Source organism: Cetorhinus maximus, chromosome 1 (assembly GCF_964194155.1).
Source record: "Cetorhinus maximus chromosome 1, sCetMax3.hap1.1, whole genome shotgun sequence".
Lineage (NCBI taxonomy): Eukaryota > Metazoa > Chordata > Chondrichthyes > Lamniformes > Cetorhinidae > Cetorhinus > Cetorhinus maximus.
Genome location: NC_135879.1, coordinates 11,228,317 through 11,254,958, shown reverse-complemented (window position 1 = coordinate 11,254,958; position 26,642 = coordinate 11,228,317). Strand labels below are relative to the sequence as shown.

Below are 26,642 nucleotides of genomic sequence, written 5' to 3'. Positions count from 1 at the left end.
GGAAGACGAGGAAAAGAAAGGAAGGGAGAAAAGGATGTCATATTGCATGATTTAGAAACCTTTGGAGCAATATAAAGTGTTAGTTTGATTTGTAGTTAATTAGTAGACTTAATCTACTAGACTAGTCTTGGTCTTGGTCTTGGTGATCAAATGTCAAAATATTTAAGTGTATTGTTTTTAAAAATAATAATGCAAAAAATAGCAAAAGCTATAATACTATAAAGCATTTCTACTGCATTTGGATTCAAAAATATTTTCCAAACTTAGTTTATATTTAGTTTGCAGATGGCCACATGACATTAATAATATTGATTAAATTCTACAATAGGATGTGGGAAACCATTTTTCAAAGTATTGGCAGGAATAATGCAATTGCATTCCCTTTACACATCGGGAAAAGGAAATAACATTTTGAATAAATCGTGGGCATGGAAGTAAGCATGCATGAATCAGTCACTCTCTTCAGACATTATCTGAAAGAATGATGGTTAACAGATCCTCAATGTAATTTTCTGCAGCTGAGGTAGCAAAATAATTTTTTGTACAACTGGGGCACATACAGATTTTTAAAGACAGCTAATAAAGTATATTGAAGCTATTACACCGTGCATTTATCGCCAAATAGATTTTAGAATGACTACGCTATACAATACTTCAGTTATACGTCATAGTATTTGTGGTATGCAAATTAAATCACATCATACAAATACATGGTTTCCATCAGGATAGGCTCATGGAAACAAACACACAAACAAAAGTGAACAGTTCATAGCAACTTAATGTTTTTGAGTATTTATTGTGCTTTTTGCAATATTCCACTCTCAGTGCCACTGTCGAGACATAAAAGTTATTTGATTCCATTATTGGCCATTGTCTGAGCCTTGCAAACTCCCTTTCCTTTCACCTCAAATGGCGTGCCTTTGTATGTGGCAACATACTCTGCATTTGTGCTCAAGTCAGGCTGAATTTGATCCCATATTTTTTTCTTTGGATTTAGCTCCTTGTCAGGTTCACCTTAAGAAAAGGAACATAAAATACATTAAGAGATACAGATACAAGCTTAACTTAATTACAACAGCAATAAGTTACTACAGCTCCACATAGATGAAATATAAATGGTAATATAATCTCAATGCTGAAATTTAAGTGGTGTAGAGGAACACAGAAATTCAAGGGTGCAGATACAAGTCTCTAGCAGCAAGACTATAGCCACTAAAGAGACAAATTTGGATTCTGATATATGATAAAGGCACTGAATAATATAAGCCAAAGGTGATGAACTTGTAAAAGACAGAGGTTGATAGGAAACTGTTGGGCAGGGTCACATTCTATTCTATCCTGTCTAGCAGTTTAGTTGAATTGGGTAATTTTCCCATCTTTCTACTTATGTAGGATTATCCCTCCCTCAAATGGGGTGTACCTGATGGGTGAAAAACTTTGAAAAGTGCTCCAGGAAACTGGCCCAGATTGATTGGTACTTTCCTCCTCATACACTGATACTGACATTGGTCGAATGCATTGTCCCAAAACTTTTCTTGAGGCCATGTAGTAGGTAATTCCATTCAAGTGCCTAATCTGCATCTGGAGGATGATTCCCACACTACACCACTGATATACTGCAATAATTAGGTGCCTGCTATTGCCATCTGATTTACAGCCTTGAGGTAGATCACAAAATGAATTTTGCAGAATCAACTCTGGAGTCCCGAGATAACTCATTTGGTTGCTGCTTGAATTGGGATCCAGCAGCAGTATTTGCAGCTAAGTACAAGAAAGCCAATTTAAATTTCCAAATTTGAGTACAGTATGCTAAAGTTAATCAAATGTCTGAAATGACCTGAACATTCAATTTCCTCAGTAGAAAAATTTCTCCTGGCCCCAAAAATAACATTCAAGAAATGCCTTAAGAAATAAACAGAAGATTTAATTATGGTTTTTATGACTTTTCCATAATGAGGTGCAAAAGATGCACACAGAACCAGAACTAAGTCCTAACCAACATTTTGTATCAATTTATTGTTACTCTTACATTCCCTGGTCCTATTTATAAAACCATATAGTCTCACTTTCATGCATTACAAATTTGAATCAATAGATCACCTTGCTCATCTAACCCATTTAGCACTAGTGTATACGTCAATTGCTTGCATTTCCTCACATTTATCCACATTAAATTGGAAGTACCACATGTCCTCTCATGCTGTTAACTAATCCACGTCTTCCAAATGTCATTTACAAGGCTCCTCTCTGCTTACCAAACCTTTTCTTCTTTAGTGAATTTAGAAACCTTGTACCCAATGCCCAAGTCATTTAAATATACAGGAGTTCAAATGTGGACCTAGCATTGACACCCGGGGCACTCCACTTCCAGCCCTCATTCAATCTGAACAACAATCCATTCACTAAAATCTTTTGTTTCCTATCAGTCAACAATGCTGCTAGATTTAATCTTTGTAACTAGCAAATGGTGAGGCAATTTAGTGAAGTTATCTGCAGCTACCGCATTGCTTTAACTATCCAATGTCACTTATTTAAAAAATAATGATTAAATTGGTCAAACATGGGAGTGAATTTTAATAACCCCCCCGCCCGAAGGGGAGAGGGGGTGCGTCACATAAAATAAAGTGGTTTGCCAGCCCACCACCTTCCTGCTTACACCCCCACCTCAACCTGTCCCCCAAATTACGGAACATGGGTAAGGCGTCGGCCAGCCTGCCCTGCTCTTAGGTTTATGAAGACCTGTAAGTGGCTAATTAATAGGCACTTAAGTATTACATTCCCCCTCCATCGCAATACTATGTGCGGCTGGGGAGGGTTGAATGAAGTCGGCTAGCTGGGCAGGTTTCAATGCACGGGTAAAAGTGGCAAGGAGGGAGGGGGTTACCTCCTTTTTGGGGGGGGGGGGGGGGGGGGGGAGGAGGAGGAGGAGGAAGAGTGCTGTGTGCCAATTGGGAGCACCCCCCCACCTCCCCCCACGACGGTGCCTACTCCCCACCCCTTTGTGCCTTCCCTAACTTAACTTAAAGTCCCGTATCCATGTTCTTCCTTCCTGGGGACTGTGTGCAGTCCCAGCAGCAGCCACGACTTGCTTCTGGTGCTGCTCGGGCTACAGAGCTGCCGGCCAATCAGGTTGGCTGCCAGGTCTTGAGGGTGGGAAGTGGGAATTCCTGTCCCTGAGGGGCAGAATTCCCACTCTTACCTCATTACGGCCACCCCCAGTGTATTAGCTGCGGGACAGCCAGACTTAAAGTCAGTGTGGCACTGATCGACTTTGCAACGGGGGCGCGAGGGTGAGGAATATGTTCCCCTGCAAAATTCACCTCATGATTATCCTTGATTAAGCCATATATTTCTACATGTTCAGTAATTTCATCTCAAATTGTGGACTCTTAAGATTTTGTCCACAACTGACATTAGACTAATTAGTGTACAATTACATCAGTTATCTTTCTTTCCACTCTTGCACAAAGGTATTATTACTTTCCAATCCCTTGGCACAATTTCATATTTGAGGAAGGCTGAAACATTGCAGCCACAGACTCTTAGCTCCTTTTTGACTTCTTCAACAGCCTCGGGTCCATGTAATCAGTAGCAAATTACTTATTTACAATTAATTAATTTTTTAGAACCAGCTTCTTCATGCAGTTATCTCTGACAATTGTTCCATCCCCTTTTCCAGTGCACAGTTTCCAGTTCTTACTTCCACCATAAAATGGGAAGTGTTTAGGGTGGAATTTAATGCCCCCTGGTGGCGTGTCTGGAGGCAGGGAGCACAGTTATTCGGCTGGAAGGGTGCTGCTGCCATCCCACCTCAGCCACAAACGAGTCCAATTTAGGCTCTTAAGTGGGCAACTAATGCCAGTATTAAATTCCAGCAGCAGGCAGGGCAGTCACCACACGGAGAGCCTGAAAAACAAACCCTCTTTTTGTATTTGCTTGCTGGCTCACAAGTTTGGTGGTGGGGGGGGTTGCCTCATTCAAAGGCACTCACTGCCTGATCAAGGAATCTGGCATTGATATGGGGGAGGGGGGTCTGTTGATAGCCACTCCCCAAGTCTTTCTTCTGGCCTCTCCTAGCCAATGATCTCAACCCTACAACATCCACTCTGCCCTCACCTGCCTGGATCCCCCACTGATCCAGGGCCTCTGATGGGTGCATTGCCAGCAGCTACCACCACTCCCCTGGTGGTGCTGACGACAATGAAGTGCTGCTGGTCTCTTGGGGTGGGATTTCCATCCCCGGGATCCTTGATTCTCAGCGGACCACTGTCACCTGGATTAAATTTCTCCTACAATCTCAGTCATTTGTCATTGCTCTATAAATTGGATTTCATCCCTCAGCAGTTCCATCCTCTCTTACTATTCTTTTACATGGTATATAGTATTTAATGTGTTTGAAATGCGTAAGACAATATCCATCAATGGCCTGTGCCTATGTAAAATGCTCTAAGTTTAAATTCATGCAAGCTTCCATATGCACTATTAGCTCAAGAGGCTTAAGTTAGCAAATTTAGCTCCCAGAACACATCTCTGCCTATTCTTAGATAAATATTCATTTACTAAGCATGCCAGGTCAATTTGTAAGGTGTACCCATGTCACAGATGGCAATTATTAGACTGAGTTGCCTTCTAGCCCGAAAGTAGACAGTAGGGAGGTAGCGTGAGGGGAGGCATCAAGAGTGGAACTTAGTTGGCAATGCAATTCCATAAGGATTCAAGTTAGGACTTCTGTTGATAAAGAACTCAAAATGTAACATCACTTCCTAACTAAATGTAATCGAAGCACATCAGGATTGGTTCCACTGCATTTTTGTACCTAGATCAGTTTTTATCATTGGAAAATGTAATAGCAGTTTCCTTTGTGAGAATATTTCTAATATATAGGCAATAGTGGGCTACTCCACTATCAAATGTTTCTTTCTCCAGTTCCAAGTTCTGCATATGGCCATTCCAAATGGACTCATGGAAAATTTACAGTCAAGTTGACTGTAATAGAATCGCATCCATTGGCAATCTGAAAGCAGTCTGTAGGATGTAACTAACCCTATATCAAAACTTAAAATTCATAATTCAGTTGCATGCCTGTCAATGTATGGGGACAACTACACAGGTTCACAAATGATCAATTTAGTCATAATCCCTTTTGCCAGTCATTAAGATTACACATTGTGATCAGATGGATCATCTGCTTACCAGGGTAGACCTCAAAGGTTACTCTGTCTCCAGGCACAGCATCACTTGGTGGGTCCAAGATTTCAACTTTCTCTGGTGAGCTTGCACACATCACCATAGCCTGCGAGACCACTCCCCGCATTTTAGCTGGTTTAAGGTTACACAGTATTACTGCCAATCGATTTTGCATCTGTAAAAACAGAAAATCTTACAAGACTTTTCTAAGAACAATTTTAAAAACATTAAACAACGCTTTCTAATTTTTTAATATAACAAAAACACAGCAAGATTGTAATGATTTTAAAAATCTAATGGGCAATACATTTCTGGAGGATGTGTGTTCTTGTATTTAAATGGTGATTTGCTAGGAAAAATGCAGATGCAAAGAAATTAGGGATCAATGCACAAATATTACTAAAATGTAGTACAGGTACAAGGATTTGTCAAAAAGGCTGGTTATAAAGGCTAACATCCCATTAGAGGGTGAGAATATAAAGAGGTGGTTTTGCTATAGTGATATGAAGTCCTGGTTAGACCACATTTGCAGTACTGTTTACAGTCCTGGGTAACTATCTTAAAAATGATACACTGGCCTTGGAAAGAATGCATCCCCTATTTTAAATCACTCCATTAGCAGCTGTGCTTTCAAGTGCCGAGTCCCTAAACTCTGGAATTCATTTCCTAAACTGCTCCACCTTTCTCTCCTCCTTTAAGGTGCTTTTGAAAACTTACCTCTTTGACCAAGTCTTTGGTCATCTCTCCTAATGTCTTGAAGTCCAGTGTCGAATCTTGTTTGATAACTCTCCTGTTACTATGTGAAAGGTGCTATATAAATGCAAGCTGTTGTTATCAGAATGCATCACAAATTTACCTGAATGTTACAAGGGCTCCATGGGTTTGATTATGCGGGGAGATTACATAAACTAGACTTGTATTCGTTGGAAGTTTCAGGGGTGATTTAGTTTAAGTTTTTGGAATTTCAAAAATAAATTGTTAGGCGAAATAGAGAGAGACTTTTCCCGGTCGTGGGAGGATAGGGTATAGGACAAGGGAACATAACCTTAAAATGAGGGCCAGGGCATTCAGGAGAGACATTAGGAAATACTTCTTCATGCAAATGGTGGTAGAACTGAGGAACTCTCCCACAAAAAGCAGTAGATACTAGTTTAATTAATAACTTTGAATCCAAGATCGGCAGATCTTTGCTAGACAAGGGTATAAAATGATGTGGAGCTAATGCAGATGGATGGAGTTAGACACATTTCAGCCCCAATCTCGTTGAATTGCAGAACAGGTTTGATAGGCTGAATGGCCTACTACTGTTCCTATGTTCATGATATGTTGGGGGCAAGAGAGGTACCCATGTCCATCAAGTGTGCCTAGATGGTTCATTTTGGGCAACAGAAAGGAATTCAAGAGTGTAATTGACCATGACAAGTAAGTATCACAGATAATTAAACTTGCATCGCCTGATGGAAAGGTCTGTCAACACTATTCTGAGCAGATACCCGAAGAAAAATAGTAGACAGGTTCTCACAAAATGCTGCACAACTGAATCCAGTGAACAACTAATTTCAGGATGGCAATTTTGGGAGATTTCTGCATGGAAAATATGTAAAGACCTGCTAACTATTAGAATAAGTAATATACTTCATTATTGTGCCACTAATCAGAAATGATTGACAAGTCTTAGTTTAGAAGTCTCTGAACTGTTTTCAAACTACTTTATACATTTCTTGACAAATAAAGGAACCTGAATAACCCACTGGGCATAAAATAAATCCCTGAGGATGTAATTCTCAGTGTTAATTAAAATGGTCAAATATTATGGTACAATGAAGAGAAGATTTCAGAATATACTATTATCCAAGTTACATATTTTTCAAAGCATAACATATTCAGCACAAATTTGCCTCACACATGTTTTGGATTTCATCTTTTACAATAGCACATCTGGAGACAATGTAAAACATGTGAAATAAAGTGGAACAAACTGGTAAGTACTGAAAAATAATTTTTCCATGTTGATGGTTTATCTGCAACTTAGAACATACTGCACACTAGCAATTTCAAGCACTATAAAATATTACAAGAATTGAACTAGCAAGCCTTCCAGAAGAAAGATTAAAGTACAAATTCACATAACTGATGCATTAGTACATTTCAGTTTCCTGTTGCGCACTAGATTTTGTTCTGTGTTTAAAAGCCAGCTTTAAAATTGAGAGAATAATTTGAGAACTGAGTTGAGCATAAGTAATGCAGGATAAAACAATTACTAGACCCATTCCTTCTTTTCTCAAACTATAGCTTGACCCAACATTTAAAAAAACATTAGCATGGTTATTGGCTCCACTATAAACTAGCTTAGCAACGGATATACTTTTCTAAAAAGTTAACCAGAAGCAGAGATTGCTTATTTGAGAAACTAATCAAACCTAAATGAAGCTCGCAAAAGTGTGTTCGTAATCGGGCAGGTTATATAAAACTTAGCTAATCCTGTTTTATGAAGTGACCTATAGAACTCAGAAATAGTGCACCTTTCAGTTAAAATGTTGCATCATATTGGTGAGAAAAAGAACTGACTCAGATGAAACAAAAAACATTGAAAGAATAGGAAGGCACTTCCACAGGTCCACAGAAATAAGAATGGAAAACCACTGAGGGGTTAAAAGAGAATGGAATTCTCACCCATTTTATTCTCCTGTCCCCCAATTTACATTTGTCCAAAGCTGAAGGTGAAAATTCTAGCTTGCATCTATTTATTTTCATTTGTTCAACTATTTAAGCCCTCCTTCAGCCTGGCAAAATAACAAAGCATAGGCATAATTAAATATTCTATATTATATTCATATTTATTATATTCACAGCATTCTACATCCAGCTTAACCATAAGGTTGATCCTTAATTGCCATAGAAGAGTATAGTAATACATGCGACACGAGTTTCATATCATTTTCTTCTGGTACTGGAGTGCTTTTAACCAAAGATTACCTCTTCTATGGGCACGTGTTTCACCAGCCCACTGACAACAGTTCTTGGAATTTCTTCTCCAACATCAATCTCTTCCACATAGAGAGAGTCAGCATCAGGGTGCTTTTTAACAGTGATGATACGCCCAATACGCAGGTCTAAACGAGAAACGTCAATTGGTTTGGAATCATCGCCACCTCCTGCTGTCTGTTTCTTCTCTCCTTCAAATACAAGAATCATCAACATTGGACATTTCAAAAATGTTCAATTGTAGATAAGATACCAGATAAAAAACTGTATCTATGTGTGTTCAAAACTGCTGTAAGCACCTTATTGCATACTGATGCTAAATGATGTGCTTTCATAACTACAGCATCTTATATATTGAATCAGTAAAAGACAATTATATTTTGTGCTAAAATTCATTTTGCTTGAAGGTGTAGGGACTGTGATCCCTAATTATCTGAGAATTAAACAACTTTTCAGCTGAAATGAACAGGTTATCAAGTATCTTAATATGTCAACTCCAACCACTCTACACACTGAATAAAATCATTCTTCACTCTCCCCACCACCCCCCACCAAATGCAACATTTATTTTCCGCCAACTCCAGCATGATGCCACCACCAAACACATCTTCCCTTCACCCCCCCTGGCGGCATTCCGTAGGGATCGTTCCCTCCAGTTCCCTCCTGGTCTACTCCTCCATCACCCCCTACTCAACCCCCACCTACGGCACCTCCCCATGCCCACGCAGAAGATGCAACACCTGCCCCTTCACTTCCTCTCTCCTCACCGTCCAAGGGCCCAAACACTCCTTTCAAGTGAAGCAGCATTTCACTTGCATTTCCCCTAACTTAGTCTATTGCATTCGTTGCTCCCAATGTGGTCTCCTCTACATTGGAGAGACCAAACGCAAACTGGGCGACCGCTTTGCAGAACACCTGCGGTCTGTCCGCAAGAAAGACCCAAACCTCCCTGTCGCTTGCCATTTTAACACTCCACCCTGTTCTCTTGCCCACATGTCTGTCCTTGGCTTGCTGCATTGTTCCAGTGAAGCCCAACGCAAACTGGAGGAACAGCACCTCATCTTCCGACTAGGCACTTTACAGCTTTCCGGGCTGAATATTGAATTCAACAACTTTAGATCTTAAACTCCCCCTCCCCCCATCCCCACCCCGTTTCTCCCCCCACCCCCTTTTTTTCAATAATTTATATAGATTCTTCTTTTCCCACCTGTTTCCATTATTTTTAAATCTACAACTAATACTTTGTTAGTCTTTCCACCCCACCCCCACTAGAGCTGTACCTTGAGTATCCTGTCATCCATTCTTAATTAGCATTTTTCTTAGATAATATCACCACCTTCAACACCTCTTTGATCCTTTTGTCTGTGACATCTTTTGATTATCTGCTCCTATCACTGCTTGCTTATCCCTACAACCACCCCACCCTCAACTTCTCTCTCCCCCCGCCCCCCACCTTAGACCAGCTTATATTTCACCTCTCTCCTAACTATACTTCAGTGCTGCCGAAGGGTCATGAGGACTCGAAACGTCAATTGTTTTCTTTTCCACCGATGCTGCCAGACCTGCTGAGTTTTTCCAGGTAATTCTGTTTTTGTTTTGGATTTCCAGCATCCGCAGTAGCTTTTAGCTTTTTGTTTTTATATTTATTTTAATGTCCTGTTGGAAGTACATGTAGAATATCTAGCACAAAATGTTGACAATTTTTTTTGGTGGGGAAATCTGTAAATGGACAATTGTGTGAAATACTGAATTAATGCTACAGAAGCATTCATCATTCTAAGGAAATGGTTAATAACTTACATGAGTTACAACATAAAAGACATTTTCAGTTTTTAAATTTTACATTGTCAGAATGGGGAACATATTTGAGCAGGATTTAAATGAAAGCTTTATAATCCTTGCTAGGGTAGGTAATATAATAAATCATCAGGCTATGAATGTTGCTTTTTTTTTGGAAAGATGAGGAAATAAAGCTCAACATTCCACTACAATGCAACTTGGAAAAAGCATGAAACCACAAGAGCTCTGCATGGACCATTTCAAGATTAAATGTCTTCCAAAAATACACCCCACAGCCAACCAGCTATTAGGAAGTAGATCGAGACCACCCAAATAATTTTAATTTAGGCTCTTAACAGATCTGGAAATTAAAATGCTGGAGTACTACTACTATGGGGAGTAAACAAAAATCACTATGGTCCATATATTTCAACAAAAATTTAAAAAAATTGACAGACAATCCTAAAAGTTTATATGGTCATCCGCAAAGAGAAAAATGCTTTTTTAAAATAAAATCACTCGACTAGTTCTTGTAAAGATGAGATCTGACTAAAATAAGATAGTTCTATTTTTTAGTAGGGATACTTAAGAGTTTCAATCTCATTATAAATAAAAACACAAAAAGTCAATGAAAGAATTACTCTAATACAAAAGCAAAATACTGCCGATGCTGTTTTAAAATTAGGGGTTGCCCTTTTAGGACAGGTGAGGAGAAATTTTTTCTCTCAGACAGTTGAGAGACTTTGGAACTCTGCCTCAGAAGGCGGTGGAAGTGGGATCATTGAATATTTTTAAGGCAGAGGTAGCTAGATTCTTGTTAGGCAAGGGAATCAAAGGTTATTGGGGTTAGATGGGAATGTAGAAGTCTAAACACAAACAGGTCAGCCATGATCTCATTGAATGGCGCAGCAGGCTCAAGGGGCCAAATGGCCTATTTCTGCTCCTATTTCCTCTGTTTGTAAGTACATTAATCTGAAAAATATACAAAATACTGAAAATGCACAGCAGCTAGACAATGTCTGTAGAAGGAAACAGATGGTGTTGTTTCAGGTTGAGGTGACCTTTCATCAGAACTCAAAGGAAGTATTACTCTCTTGTGATTTTTAAAGAGTTGGGACTCTGCATCACATTTTATGAACATCACTACAAGCTGAGTTTAAGATTCGGGGATGAGGGAGGGCTCAGGAGGATATTTTAACGTTAAGTATCTCTCCTATGAAGTTACAAAAAGCATTGCCATGGTGCTGAGACTTGTTTTCAATCCAATACTTTTTCACGTTCAGCTGCGACTTGTGGGTCTATCTTCCCATTCATGGTGTCAGTAATTGAATTTGATTAACTTCACACGGAGGGGGAAATTTTTCCCAAAATGTCGACTTCCTGGCCTTTAGCCAGCAGTTCCAGAAGTGATTGAGACGCGAGTGCATAAATGTGTCCCCCAACCTTTGTAACATGTAGAAATATCGCCGATTTCAGTAGAACATACTCCCAGTTTAACTAAAGACAACTATTTACCAATTTTCTCCCTTTCTCAAAGCTCCTGATTATTCAGTATTCACATCATCAGGTGAGGATTTTTCTTTCCAAGATACAGAGCACTCAAAACAGCCCAGCGATGCTCCAACATTAACAATAACCCACAGGTTAAGTTCTGTCAACCAGCAGTGTTAATTGTTGCAGGCTGATAGGAAGGTTTTCTTCTTATACATTGAGTTGGGTCCTCTGGAATTAGTCGTCGTCTGTGTAGTCTGTGCAGATTTTTGGGCAGAATAGCTTAAGAGCACGGCTTGATCAGAACACGAGTACTTTGCATGTTCTTCCAAAAACTGTCAGGTATGGGAGATGAAAGTTTTCACGAATGTGTGGGTGTGCAGTATGAAATGTATGATCTTGAGCAGCTTCCTTGAGAAGAAATAATGTGTGTGTTGTTTTATCATATCAACCAGGATTAAGTGCTTGAGAATATACTCCCCTGCACTTCTCTTCATGTGTGTAAATCCACAGTTTGGATTTAAGGACATAATCTAGGCTCTCACTTCAGTGCTACACAATACCCGTGTTTTCGGAATCACTGTCTTTTGTAAGAGAAGTGAAACAGAGTCTCCATCTGCTTGTTCAGACAAATGTAAAAGATCCAGTGGCACTATTCGTAGCAGGAGATTTCAGTTTTCTTGTCGACATTTATCTTTCAACCAATGCAATCAAAAGAAGATGAACTGATCACATCTCACTTGTTATCCATGTGCACAAACTGGTTGCTGCATTTGCCGACTTAGAAAAGTGAATACACATGAAAATAATTTATTACAATTCATTTAAATCAGCCATGGCTCGGTTGGTATCACTTCGTCTGGGAGTCACAAGGTTCTGAGTTCAAATCCCACTCCAGGGCTCAAGGACAAAAATCAAGATTGACACTCCAGTGCAGTACTGAGCACTGTCAGAGGTATCACCTTTCGGATGAATTGTTAAACCAAGTCCCCATTTACTTTCTCCCAAGATGGCATGGCACTATTTCATAGAGGAGCAGTGCAGTTAGCACCAAGGTCCTGACCAGTATTTGTTCCTCACTCAACATCGCAAAAACAGATCATCTGTTATTATCACATTGATTTTGTGATAGCTTGTTGGCCTGCCACATTTCCTACATTACAACAGTGGCACTTCAATAGTACTTGGTTGGCTGTAAAGCGCTTTGAGACATCCAATGGTCCTGAAAAATGCTAAATAAATGCGGGTCTTTTTTTCTATTAGCTGTGGAGGGCTTTAGAACAAGTTCTTTCATTTTAGGACTATGTTTTCCCAGTAAGGTCCCCTGGGAATATATTCACAGTTTTATTTAAGATAACATCTTGAGTCATTGCAAATAATAGAAGTAAAATAGCGCAGAGGCTGGAAATCTGAAATAAAAATAGAAAATACTGGAAAACACTTAGGAGGTCAGGCAGCATCTGTGAAGGGAGAAATTGAGTTAATGCATCAGGTCAATGTTAACACCATTTCTCTCTCCACAAATGCTGAGCATTTTCCAGCATTTTCTGTTTTTACTGTAAATAAGAGTATTTTTGCAGAGCAGTGCCACAGTGCTTAGCAGCTATATAAAGAGTTCATTGACAAAGTGCTGAGACAGAGGTCTCCTCGTCTAGCCTCTTGTCCAGATTTTGCAAGTAGTTACACATTTTTAATTCATATTGCTTCAAAAATACTATTTTCAACGAGTGAAAATAATTCCTTTCCCAAATTTACAGATTTAAGTGCGTAGGTTTGAAGCTTGAGCCCATGTTAAAATGAATGATTTCAAGGGCACATATAACTTGTAAAATTTAATAAGCTTTTACATAGATTACAGACATTTAGCAGTGCTGTTTGAAACATAGGTTGAGCAGTGCTTTCTATCCATTACTCTTCTGTATAAAAAAATGCAAATTTTTCATTTGGGTGGTTTTCAAAAATCTTAATGCAAATCATACGTAGTTGATTATTGAACAGTGCTCACTATTACGGGTGAATAAACAATTCAGTCCACTAGTTTTGCACCCACATTAGTGTACAATGCAATTGGGTATCCATATGACAAACTGTGTTAAGATGCAACAAAACTTGCTGTTCAACAAATGTGTTTCCTATTCAGTCAATACCCTCAGTTCAAATTATGAACCATCTGTATTTGACTGCAGGAACAAGTAAGAATTCCCCCAATATCCTGTTAAAATCCTGGAATTCTGGATCCACATCAGATAACTGGCTCCACGTAAAAATCCTCTTTCCATTCTATTAACAACAGCTTTAGGCTCACTGTTTTGGTGCTAGCTGTATTATTCTTTGCAATAAAAGTTGTGGATGCTGAAGGTTGGGGGCGGGGTGTTGGGATGGAAGAGTAGGGGGATGTATGAAAACAAACGGTGCAATTTTAAAACTTCTTCTCTTACAAACAGTATCTCCAAAAGGTAAATGCTTATAAGCATTTTCTATATTTTTGAGCAGCACTGAGACTTAACTTTTACACACACCAAAATGGTCAATTGTACAATTTTCTTTAATTTTGCTGTGAACCCAAGGTGAACAAAATAATTAATTATAATTTTACATCTAGTAAATCACTGTGCACATTTCTATACAGAGGGCTCTCAAAACCTCCCCATCCAAACAAAAAAATCTGACATGCAGAAAAAAAGGCTAGGTTGACAGGATTTCTTTTTAATTCCGTCATGGGATGATAGTGTTACTGGCAAGGCTGGCATTTGTTGCCTTTTAAGGTGGTGGTGGGCCACCTTCCTGAACCATTGCAGTTCTTATGGTGAAGGTATGCCCACAGTCGTGTTAGAGGGGTGCTGCAAGATTTTGATCCAGTGACAATGAAGGAACAGTGATGTATTTCCAAGTAAAAATGGTGTGTGACTTGGAGGGGGATGGTGTTCCCACCTGTTCCTCCTTCTAGGTGGTAGAGGATGTAGGTTTGGGAGGTGCTGTTGAAGAAGCCTTGTTGAGTTGCTGCAATGCATCCTGTAGATGGTGCAGCCATGATGTAGGACTTAATGTTTAAGGTGGTGGATGGAGAGCCAATCAGCAGGCTGTTTTGTCTGGCATCCAGCATCCTGAGTGTTGTTAAAGCTGTACTCATCCAGGCAAGTGGAGGATATTCCATTACACTCCTGTCTTGTAGATGGTGAAAAAGCCGAGTGAGGAGGTGAGTCATCCACCACAGAATTTCCAGCCTCTGAGCTGTTATTGCAACCGCAGTATTTATATGTGGCTTCCAAGTGAAGTATCTGGTCAATGGTGACCTCCAGGGTGTTGACAGTGGGAAATTCAATGATGATAATGTCATTGAATGTTAATAGCAGGTGTTAGACTTTCTTGTTGGACACAGTCATTGCCTGACTCATAAGTGGCAAGTAACATTTACATCACACATCAGCCCTAGCCTGGGTGTTGCCCGGGTTTTGCTGCATGCAGACATGAACTGAGAGTTGCGAATGGGACTGAACATTTGTGTAAAGATAAGTGAGCATTCCCAGTTCTGACTATGATGCAGGATTGAGAATGCAGCTGGAGATGGTTTCTGTCTCAGACACTGGTCTAAAGAATTCCTACAGCTATGTACAGGGGTTGAGATAATTGGCCTCCAAAAATCACAACTATCTTTCTTTGTACTAGGTAAGCCTCCAGCCAGTGGACAGATTCCCCAGCCTGCTCCAATTACCACTGACTTCAACTTTAATAGGGGACCCTTGATGCCACCCTCAGTCAAAGGCAGTCACTCTCTGGAATTCAGATTTGGAACAAGGCTGTAATGAAGTCTAGAGTTTAGTGGTGCTGAGCAAAATTACCTGGACAATTTTCCACATTGTCTGGTAACTATCCTGTCCACTATAAGGTCAAATCCAATCCAGCCAGTTGCCACCTCTTTAGCCTACTCTCAATCAATCAAAGTGATGTTGTAGCTGTACTGGAGCTAGAGGTGCGGTTAGTTTTAGAGTATAAGTATTCAGCACAACAGCTAAGATGTTGTCTGGCTCCATGGCTTTTACTGTATCCAGTGTTCTCAGCCACTTCTTGATATAATGTGCAGTGAGCTGAATTGACTGAAGACTGGTTTCTGTGACAATGGAGATCTCAGGAAGGGGGCAAAACTAAATAACCCACTTGTCACTTCTGATTGAAGATAGTTGAAAACACTTAAGCTTTGTCCTTTACACCCAAATGCTAGGTTTCAGCACCATTTGAAAATTAGGATGTTTATGGAGCCTCCTCCTTCCATGAGTTGTTTAATTATTCACCACCACTCTCAACTGGGTGTGGTGGGACTCCGGAACTTTGATCTGATTCAGTGATTATGGAATCACTTAGGTCTGTATATAGCATGCTGCCTCTGCTGTTTAACATGCATATAGTCCTGTTTGTAGCTTCACCAGGTTGGTGTTTTAGATACTCCTGGTACTTCTCTTAAGCAGGATGTGTTTCTACTTAATGTTTGTTTCTACATCCAGTTCTTCCTTCCTAATTTTCCCATTCTGATACCTCTTCATTGCATTTTCCAGTACCAGTGCAACTCAGTTCAGATTGAAGGGTGTATTCACAATGCACTGACATGACTGTGTGAATCAGAGTTACTTTGATATCTAATTTACTCTCCACAAGTTCATGTTGGTTCAAAGCCAGACAATATTTGCATTATGACACATCCTAATATCCTCAAGTCCAACTGAGTTCAAATTTCCATTTCAGCTGTTAAAAGTCAAGTCCAACCAGCATTAGTTCTGTTGAAGAGTCATACGGACTCGAAACGCAAACGGTGTTCCTCTCCGCAGATGCTGTCAGACCTGCTGAGTTTTTCCAGGTATTTTTGTTTTTGTGTTGTACAAATGTCTGATGATACCCAGTTTCACCTTGCCATCACCATCCACAACTATCACTGTCTTACATAATGGCTTGCCCGTTATCTAGCTTAAAAAAAGCAAATCCAAAGTCATCTCTTTTGACTTCTACCAGAAGCTCCACACCATAGTGGCTGATTCTACAGATGCTCGCTCTTGTAAATTATTTGATATGGTATTTGATCCTGAGCTGAAAGGATAAACCCTGTGTCACATTTACAAGTCCCAATGAAAGGATTTCAAAATTGTCCTCCACCTCTTCAAATCTCTCCATTTCCTTGCCTCACTACATTGGTAATCCCCTCCACCATTATGCCTCCGCATACACACTGCACACTTGTTGCCTGCTTCTTTAATTTTACTACTGGTGTTTTTTTTCCTCATCCACTACATTTCTCTCTTCTGGACTTCCTTATCTACCTCCCTCCACTTTGAAATTTCCCTCCTTATTTTCAAAACCTCTTCCAAATTGTTCTCTTTGACCACACCCTCACTTCCCCTCCTTGGTCCCAAACTTGTTCTTTGGAGCGTCCTGACGGTGTGGATAAAAGTGCAATAAATATACAAGTTCATTCTTTAATCTTTATGAATACTTAACTAAGTGTTTATGTGCATACTTTAATGCTAAATTATAGTCTATAGATTGTTCAGGATTGATACCTTTCTTGTCTGGCTTCTTGTCTGGTTTATCTTTCTTTTTCTTGTTTTCACTCACTTGTAGTATTTTTCCGCTAGCAGTTGGAGTAGCCAATGCAGCTGGTGGAGGGATAGATGTTGCAGAACTTGACTGAACTGAAGCTGCTGTCGGAAGTGGAACTCGTTTAACTGGAAATTAAACATTTTCACATGAGAGATGATACAGAAATTGACATGAACCGCACAGATTTAGTATCTTTCAATTCTAACTTTTCAAGGATAGACAACTGACTCTGGATAACTAAAGAATCTTGAAGCAGCTACTCTAAATACTATGAAGCTCTCCCATTATAATTCGGTTTATCAGCAAACATGAAGTTAAATCATTTTACTGGCAGGAAGTGTGGGACCTATACTTCAGGCAAGAGGCAATAGTAAAGCATTGTGAGTATCAAGATTTTTATTTCCCGACTGCAATATTTGGAAGAGATGGGAATGGAAAACCACATATCCAAAGTTAATGATGAGATTGCAAGCAGTAAAGAAGGAAGCATACAATGAGAAGGAAATATTGATAGATTAAGTGAATGGGCAAAAACTGTAGCAAATAGGTTTCAATATAGGCAATATGATGTCATTCACTTCTGGCCTAAAAAGAATAGGACATGGTACTTTATAAATGGTAAAAAGCTAGAAACAGTGGACGTCCATAGAAACTCGGGGTCCAGTCATTTAGATCATCAAAGCGTCATGAACAGATATAGAAAATAATCAAAAGATTAATGGAATGCTGGCCTTTATAGCTAGAAGACTAGAGTACAAGGGAGTAGAAAGCATGCTTTAGCTGTACAAAGCCCTGGTTAGACCACACCTCGAGGATTTCAAGCAGTTCTGGACACCACACTCTTTGGAGGATATGTTGGCCTTGGAAGTAGTGCAGCACAGGTTTCCCAGGATGATACCTGGACTCCAAAGGTAATATTACTGGGAAAGATTACATAACTAGCTTTGCATTCCTTGGAATTTAGAAGGTTAAGTAGTGATTTGATCAAAGTTTTTAAAGATATTAAGGGAAACAGATAGGATAAAGAGAGAAATTATTTCCACTAGCGGGGAATCTAGGACTGGGGGTGAGCCAAAGAATTAGAACATGATCTTTAAGGAAACACCCCCACACATAAGGACAATAGCAGTTTGGAACTCTCCTTGGGAAATGGCAATCAATGCTAGGTCAATTGTTATTTTAAAATGAGACTTATAACCATTTGTTACTCAAAGGTATTAAGGAATATGGAGCAAAGGTGGGTATTTGGAATCAAGTCGCAGGTTAGCCATGATCTCACTGAATGGCAGAACAGGCTTGAGGGGCTAAATCGCCTACTCATGGTCTTATGTCTCTAGTTATCCTGGGTGTCCTGGCTAATATTCATCCCTTAACCAACATCACTAAAACAGTTTATCTGGTCATTATCACATTACTGTTTGCGAGAGTTTGCAGTGTACAAATTGGCTGCCCTGTTTTTTACATTACAAGTGACTATGCTTCAAAATGAATAAGTATGCTAGGTATGTAGGACATACATCCCAAAGACTGGCGGATCGTGTCAAACTGCTTGTCTCTTCTGCTGTTTGCAATGGGCAAGATACAGACCGTACCCAACCAGCCCATGCTTGCAAAATTCAAAACAGTGTCCAACATTAGATGTGATTCCACGATTGAACAACATTTGCTAAATAATAATATAATATATATATATATATTTAATAAAAGTAAAATACTGTGGATGCTGGATATCTGAAATAAAAACAGAAAATGCTGGAAAAACTCAGCAGGTCTGACAGCATCCATGGCGGGAGAAACAGAGTTAATGTTTCGAGTCCATACAGCCTTTCTTCAGAGATAAATGGAAGTAGAAACGTGATGAAATTGATACTGTTTGGGGGGTGGGTGATGGAGCAGGTGAAACTGGATAGAAGGCCAGCGATAAGTGGGGGCTTAGGAGAGATTGACAAAGATGTCATGGACAAAAAGATAAAGGGAATGTTAATGGTAGTGGTAAGGGCTAAAGAAGGTGCTGATGGTGGCATAAAGATAAGAAAGCAGAATGTGTTAATAGCAGAACAACGGTAGGCACTCTGTGAAAGAACAACATGAAACAGATGGCTCTATTGGGGGGTGGGGTGTGGGGAGGGGACGGTGGTTGTGGAAAAAAGAATAGAAATGCGATAAAAAAGGGGGATAAAACAATGAATAAATGAATAAAAATAAAATTGAAAAAAAAAAGTAGATAATAAATAAAAATACATTTTAAAAAAGGGATTAAAAAGGGGGTGAAGATAAAGGAGAGAGCTCATGGTCCGAAGTTGTTGAACTCAATGTTAAGTCTGGAAGGCTGTAAAGTGCCTAATCGGAAGATGTGGTGCTGTTCCTCCAGTTTGTGTTGGGCTTCACTGGAACATTGCAGCAGGCCAACGATGGACATGCGGGCATGAGAGCAAGGTGGTGTGTTGAAATGGCAAGCGACAGGAAGATCTGGTCATGCTTGTGGACAAACCGAAGGTGTTCCGCAAAGCGGTCACCCAGTCTGCGTTTGGTCTCCCCAATGCAAGGGTCAGCACTCTGTGAAAGAACAACATGGAACAAGTAACAGATGGTCCTATTGGGAGTGGGGTGGGGGAGGGGCAGTGGTTGGGGGAAAAAAGGATAGAAAAGGCATTAAAAAATGGGGATAAAACAGGGAATAAAACAATGATTAAAAATACATTTTAAAAAAGGGGTGAAGATAGAGGAATGAGTTCATGGTCTGAAGTTGTACTTTGCTAAATATTCACAGTGTGCTAAAAATTATGCTGACAACCAATTTAAGATTGTCAGTTGAGCTCGCAGTGTGGTGCATTTGTGTATACTGGAAGCTACATATATTAATACACAGGGCCCTGTTCTTTAATGACAGAAAGAAAATGCACCTGCATTGTGCCTGTTTTAGCTAAACAAAATAAGTGATAGCCATTCACCAGCTCATTCCTCGGGGCAATGCCTTGACCAGAGTCAAACTGCCTAGTTTAAATTTCAAACAATAGTTGGCAGTTAACTGTCAGTCACCATTAACTGATGCATTCCCCTATGCAACGCCTCTACCAATCAGAATCCACTTGCCAACCAATCAGCACTCTCTTCTCATACAGTATAAAGTTGTTGCTTCCTGTGACATTGGTATTTTTGCGATTGTCCTGATGAGTGCAAGATGAAAAGCTTCGGCAAAATGTCTTTTATCAGCAATATTCAAAATAAATACTTAATTTACTGTAAATGTTTTGGGATGTCAGGAAAGGCACTTTATAAATTAAAATCTTCCTGTTACTTTATCATTGAGATTTGTGTCAACAGAGAAATGGGAATCTATAGCAACTGTGCTAACAGGACATGAGAGAAGGAGGATTCAAAAAAAATCATGAGGTAAAATACAAGTAGTTGCTGGATAGGCAGGAAGACAAATGACACTTTTCAATGTGGTCATAATTAGTAGCCTTAATGCAGCAGTTATGGATAGAAATAAAGTAGGGTTGGATTGTTTTAGTGTAATCAAACTTTAAGACACGCACAAATGTTATGAAAGATGGCAGAATGACAAGTATGATTAAATCAATGTGTAATACCAGATCCAAAGAGATGAGTGAGTTATGAAACATTCTTTACCAGCTAAAATAAATTAGTTACTTCACGAGCAGATAAAAGCCCTGGCAAATGTGAATAACATTTGCACCAGAATCTGCAATGACCATTGTCAGTTGGCTGGGTTATGGCGTCAAACACGACAAATCTGGCTAACGGTATGATTTATTGCAAGATATTGTGAAGAGACAGATACAAATCAAAAGAGACAAGTGAAGAGAAACATATGCATTGTACAAATTATGATGGGACATAAGGAAAAGGTCTGGCAGATTAACTTAATTACCAGAAAGATCAGAAAGATAATTAATAGGTTACTAAGGTCATCTAAGACAGCAGCTGACTCAGCATGAGTGTTGACCTGATCCACTGCAAAACTGGCAAGAGAACTTTTAGTTGTGACAACCTAAAAAAAAGTGCATTAGAAAGATCAAAGACAATGCTGCTTTCTACTTCATTCACCTTACCCAAACATAAATGTCGGCCTTGGCTCTGCCTCTGAATCAAGTTGATTGGTTAGAAACATAGAAAATAGGAGGAGTAGGTCATTCGGCCCTTCAAGCCTGCTCCGCCATTCAATATGATCATGGCTGATCCTGTATCCCAACTCTGTACTCCTGTGCTCTCCCCATACCCTTTGATGCCTTTAGAGTCCAGAAATCTTATTTCCTTCTTAAATATATTCAGTGACTTGGCCTCCACAGCCTTCTGTGGTAGAGTGCCACTCCAGAGATTTGAGGAAATAATCTAGGCTGACACTTCGGTACAGTACTGAGGGTGTACACTACTGCAGTCTTTCAAGCGAGTTATTAAACTGAGCCCTCATCTATCTAAAAAGGTGGATGTAAAAGACTGTGTGCACTATTCAGAGCGGCAGAGGAGTTCTCCCAGTGTTCTCATCAGCATTCATCCCTCACTGAATATAAAACAAACTAACTGGTCATTTACATAATTTCGACTGGCAGGGTCCTGCTGTGCACAATTTGGCTGTTACATCTCCCCACATAAAAACAAAGAATGCACTCTAAACAAAAACTTCATTGATTGTTAAGTGTTCTGGGGCGTCTTGAAGACATAAAAAGCACTATAAAAATGAGAGTTATTTCTCTCAATTTTGGTTCTGGTAAGAGAGGAAGGAAATTCATTACCATAAAATGTGATTGCAATTTTTTTCTCCTGACATTTCAGATGGCTTTTATTGCAACCTTATGAGATGCTGTTCCATTAGAGACAATGCCATGTTCTACTTTGATTTAAAACAAGTGCATTTTGACATCAGTATTGTAACTGTAGTCCAGGATCCGCAATCAAGCCAATGATTATACTAGACAAGGGATGCCTGAGGGAAAAGCAAGTATAAAATTTGAGAGCTTAATTAAATGGTAGAAACTTTGCTGAATACAGAAAGTTGGTTAAGTAAAATAAGACCCATTATCATTTAACAGACCCAAAAAAGATCAGGAAGTTCTTTTGCTAAGTTTGATAAGAATCAAATTATATTTTCCATTATTTCCCAATGGAAGGTGGAACATCATTTAATTCATTAACAAAGGTAAAACAAAAATAGCCCTCTCCCATTTAAAAATACAATTGTTCAGCTCAAACATCCATCAATTTGAATTTGCTATTAATCGAGGGATGATGGTCAGCCTGGATGACAGCTAAAATAATTTAAGTTTTAGAGGAATCAAGTCATTCAAACATTAAGCTGTCTGAGGATAGTAAGTGCCAGCATAAAGAAATATGTGAGGGAAGCGCATAAGGACTGAAAACTGGCTAAGCAGAAATATATGGATTTTAAGAACTGCCACAGAAATGAAGACAAACAAGAAGTACATTTTTCAAGTACATCAGGTGGGAAAAAGGTAAAAAAGATGATTCGCAAATTAAAGATGTGAAATTTGCAGAAAAGCTGAATAAGTGCTCTAATTCTGTGTTCATAACAGAACATGATAATCCAGTGCTGTGGCAAAATTGGTACAAGCTGGTTGAAATTTAGAGATATATAACTTGCAAGAGTCAGCATTGCTTTATAAAAGAAAACCTTGTCTGACCAACTCTACAGAATTCATTTTTTTGATAAAGTACCTCAGCATATAGACAACGTCGCAATGAGTTATTTGGATTTCAGTCCAGCTTAGACATGGTATTTCATGCAATAAAGTTTGAGAAATTTTTCAAGCAAACATTGGGGTGGATCAAATCTGAATTGGGCACTAACAAAAAGGAAAAAAATATCTAAATGGCATCAAGAATTCCTTCAGGTCCTCTTCTGAATTTCTCTGATAAATGTAAAATTTTGTAATTGAGGATATGAAATAAGAAATGGGACTGTAGGATTGATGGGAAAATGCCAACAAAAACGGAGGGATCAGAGGAGTCATGCTAGATAAACCCACAAAGCCAATGTATGACTGCTGGAAAGAAAGCACCCAGGATGCTAGATTATATAAAAAGATCAAGAGAGTATATATCAAGGACATTATCCCACTGTTGTAAAAAGCACACTCAGGGCACACTTGGAATCTAAACAGATATGCCGAGCTGAAAAATAGGGGATAAAGGATAAACCACAAAGCTGGGACCTTTCTCAATCGAGGGAAGTATGATGGAGAATATTTAAATTACAGAGGTTCAAGTACAAAAATGAAGGAAAAAGGTGACAAGTAAAAGGCAAAGAAAAGTAATTTCAGGTGGGAAGTAACAAAGCATTACTTTTTATGGTTGGATGGTTGGTTTTTTGATTAGTTTACCAAGGGAGATTGTATGTGCATTAAGATACGAAATTGCCAAGTAGTCCATGTAGGTACCAATGACCAACGTAGGACTAGGAAAGAGGTTCTGCTGAGGGACTACAAGCAGCTTGGGGCTAAATTAAAAAGCAGAACCACAAAGGTAATAATATCCAGATTGCTACCTGAGCCACATGCAAATTGGCGTAGGGTAAATAAGATTAGAGGGGCAAATGCGTGGCTCAGAGATTGGTGTGGGAGAAATTGGCTCTGATTCATAGGGTCATAGGATCATAGGCTCTGATTCATAGTACCAGTACTGGGGGAGGAGAGAGCTGTTCCGTCGAGACAGACTTCATTTCAACCATGCTGGGACCAGTGTCCTGGCAAATTGTAAAATGAGAGTTGTAGATAGGATTTTAAACTAATTAGTTGGGGGAGGGTTCAACTGAAGGGAAGTTTAAAAAAATCAAAAAGAAACAAGAGAGCAGAGGTGCTGGGTCGTGAGGAGGCGAACAATAATCAAAGTGTGACAGGAAGGGGTATAAATATAAGCAGAAAGAGTGCAGCAGAAACTAGAACCAGAATAAGTAATAATGCTAAAAAGTCGAAGCCTAAGGCTTCTTATCTGAATGCACGCAGCATTTGTAACAAGATAGATGAGTTGACGGCACAAATAGAAATAAATGGATATAACATGATAGCGATTATGGAGACGTGGTTGCAGGGTGACCAAGACTGGGAACTCAATATTCAAGGGTTTTCGACGTTCCAGAAAAATAAGCAAAAAGGAAAAGGAGGTGGGGTAGCTTTTTTAATAAAGGAAGGTATCAGTATGGTGGTGAGTAGTGATATAGGTGCAATAGGTCATGATGTGGAACCAGTGTGGGTAGAAATAAGAAATAGCAAGGGGAAGGAGTCACGGGTGGGAGTCGTCTATAGGCCCCCGAAGAGTTGCCTCACTGTAGGACAAATAAAAATTGGGAAACAATGGAGGCGTGTAAGAGGGGCGCTATATCGGCAATTTTAATTTGCATATCGACTGGACAAATCAGATTGGCAGGGGTAACATGGAAGACGAATTTGTAGAGTGCATTAGGGATTGTTTCCTTGAGCAATACTTTGCAGAACCTACCGGGAACAGGCTATTTTAGATCTAGTAATGTGTAATGAGGTAGGATTAATAAGAGATTTCATAGTTAAGGATCCTCTAGAGGGTAGTGATCACAACATGGTAGAATTTCAAATTCAGTTTGAGGGCGAGCAACTCGGGTCTCAAACCAGTGTCCTGAACTTAAATAAGGGCAATTATAGAGGTATGAAGGAAGATTTGTCTAAAGTGGGCTGGACAAATAGGCTAAGGGGAAGGTCAGTGGATGAGCAGTGGCAGACATTTAAGCAGATATTTCATAACGCTTAGCAAAAATTTATCCCAGTCAAAAAGAAGGACTAGGTGAGAAGGATGAACCACCTGTGTTTAACAAAGGCAGTCAAGGAGAGGATCCAATCAAAAACTAAGGCATACAAAGTGGCGAAAACTAGTGGTAGGCCAGAGGACTAGGAAATTTTTAGGAACCAGCAGCGGATGACTAAAAAGCTAATAAAAAGGGAGAAAATTGATTATGAAAGTAAATTCGCAACAAACATCGAAATAAAGAGCAAGAGCTTCTACTGGTATATAAAAAGAGAGTAGCTAAAGTGAGTGTGGGACCTTTGAGGATGCAAATGGAGAATCGATGACGGGGAACAGGGAAATGGCACATAAGTTAAACCAATATTTCACATCGGTCTTCACTGGGTCACTATAAACATTCCAAAGATATCAGATAAGCAAGGAGGAAAGATCTTGTAACGGTCTCTATCACGAAGGACAAAGCGCAAGACAAACTAATGGGACTAAAGGCAGACAAGTCAACAGTACCTGATGGCCTGCATCCAAGGATTGTAAAGGGAGTGGCTGCAGATATAGTGGAGGCATTGGTCGAAATATTCCAGAATTCACTGGATTCCAGAAGGATCCCAGTGGATTGGAAAATTGCTAATGTGATGCCCCTATTCAAGAAGGGAGGGAGATAAAAAGCAGGAAACTATAGGCCAGTCAGCCTAACACCTGTCATTGGGAAAATGCTAGAGTCCACTATCAAGGAAGAAATAGCAGGACATTTAGAAAAGCTTAACACAATCAAATAGAGTCAACATGGTTTTGTGAAAGGGAAATCGTGTTTGACAAATTTGCTAGAGTTCTTTGAGGATATAACAAGCAGAGTTGATAAAGGGGAACCAGTAGATGTTGTGTCTTTGGATTTCCAGAAGGCATTCGATAAGGTGCTACATAAAAGGTTATTGCACAAGATAGGAGCTCACAGTATTAGGGGTAACATATTAGCATGGATTGAGGATTGGTTAACACACAGAAGACAGAGTCGGAATTAATAGGTCTTTTTCAGACTGGAAAGACGTAACTAGTGGGGTGCCACAAGGATCAGTCCTCGGGCCTCAATTATTTACTATCTATATTAATGAGTTGAAGGAGGGGGCAGAGTGTAATGTATCCAAATTTGCTGATGATACAAAAATAGGTGGGAGGGCATGTTGTGATGAGGACATAAGGAATCTGCAAGGGGATATAGACAGGTTGAGTGAGTGGGCAAAAACTTGGCAGATGGAGTTTAATGTAGGAAAGTCTGAGGTCATGCACTTTGGTAGAAAAATCAAAAAGCAGACTATTATTCAAATGGAGAGAGACTCCAAAAAAGTGCAGCACAGAGGGATCTGGGTGTTCTTGTGCATGAAACACAAAAAGTTAGCACGTAGGTGCAACAAGTAATTAAGAAGGTAAATGGAATTTTGGCCTCTATTGCTAGGGGGTTGGAGTTTGAAAATAGGGAAGTCTTGTTACAACTGTACAGGGTGTTGATGAGGCCACACCTGGGGTACTGTGTACAGTTTTGGTCCCCATATTTAAGAAAGGATATATGGGCATTGAAGGCAGTTCAAAAGAGATTCACAAGACTGATTCCTGGGATGAAGGGGTTGACTTATCAAGAATGGCTAAACAGGTTAGGCCTTTATTCATTAGAGTTTAGGAGAGTGAGGGGATGATCCTATTGAAGGGGCTTGACAGGGTAGATGTTGAGAAGATGTTTCAACTAGTGGGGGATTCTCAAACAAGGGACATAGTTACAGAATAAGGGGACACTTATTTAAAACTGAGATGCAAAGGAATTACTTCTCTGAGAGGGTAGTGAATGTCTGGAATTCTCTACCTCAGAG

The 26,642-nt window shown here is 39.6% G+C and overlaps 1 protein-coding gene across 5 annotated transcripts in view; it reads right to left on the bottom strand.

Moving 5' to 3' along the window:
- Positions 1–251: 251 nt before the first annotated feature.
- aimp1a (aminoacyl tRNA synthetase complex interacting multifunctional protein 1a) overlaps positions 252–26,642 on the bottom strand; it is a 61,852-nt gene continuing 35,461 nt past the window's right edge. For all 5 annotated transcript variants that reach the window (XM_078531951.1, XM_078532018.1, XM_078532099.1 and 2 more), the window contains exons 4-7: positions 16,989–17,153; positions 8,164–8,363; positions 5,194–5,362; positions 252–1,014 (exon numbers count right to left, since the gene is read on the bottom strand). In XM_078531951.1, coding sequence (XP_078388077.1) covers positions 848–1,014; positions 5,194–5,362; positions 8,164–8,363; positions 16,989–17,153 — 701 coding nt within the window. In that variant the 3' untranslated portion in view covers positions 252–847. The remainder of the gene's footprint in view (positions 1,015–5,193; positions 5,363–8,163; positions 8,364–16,988; positions 17,154–26,642) is intronic.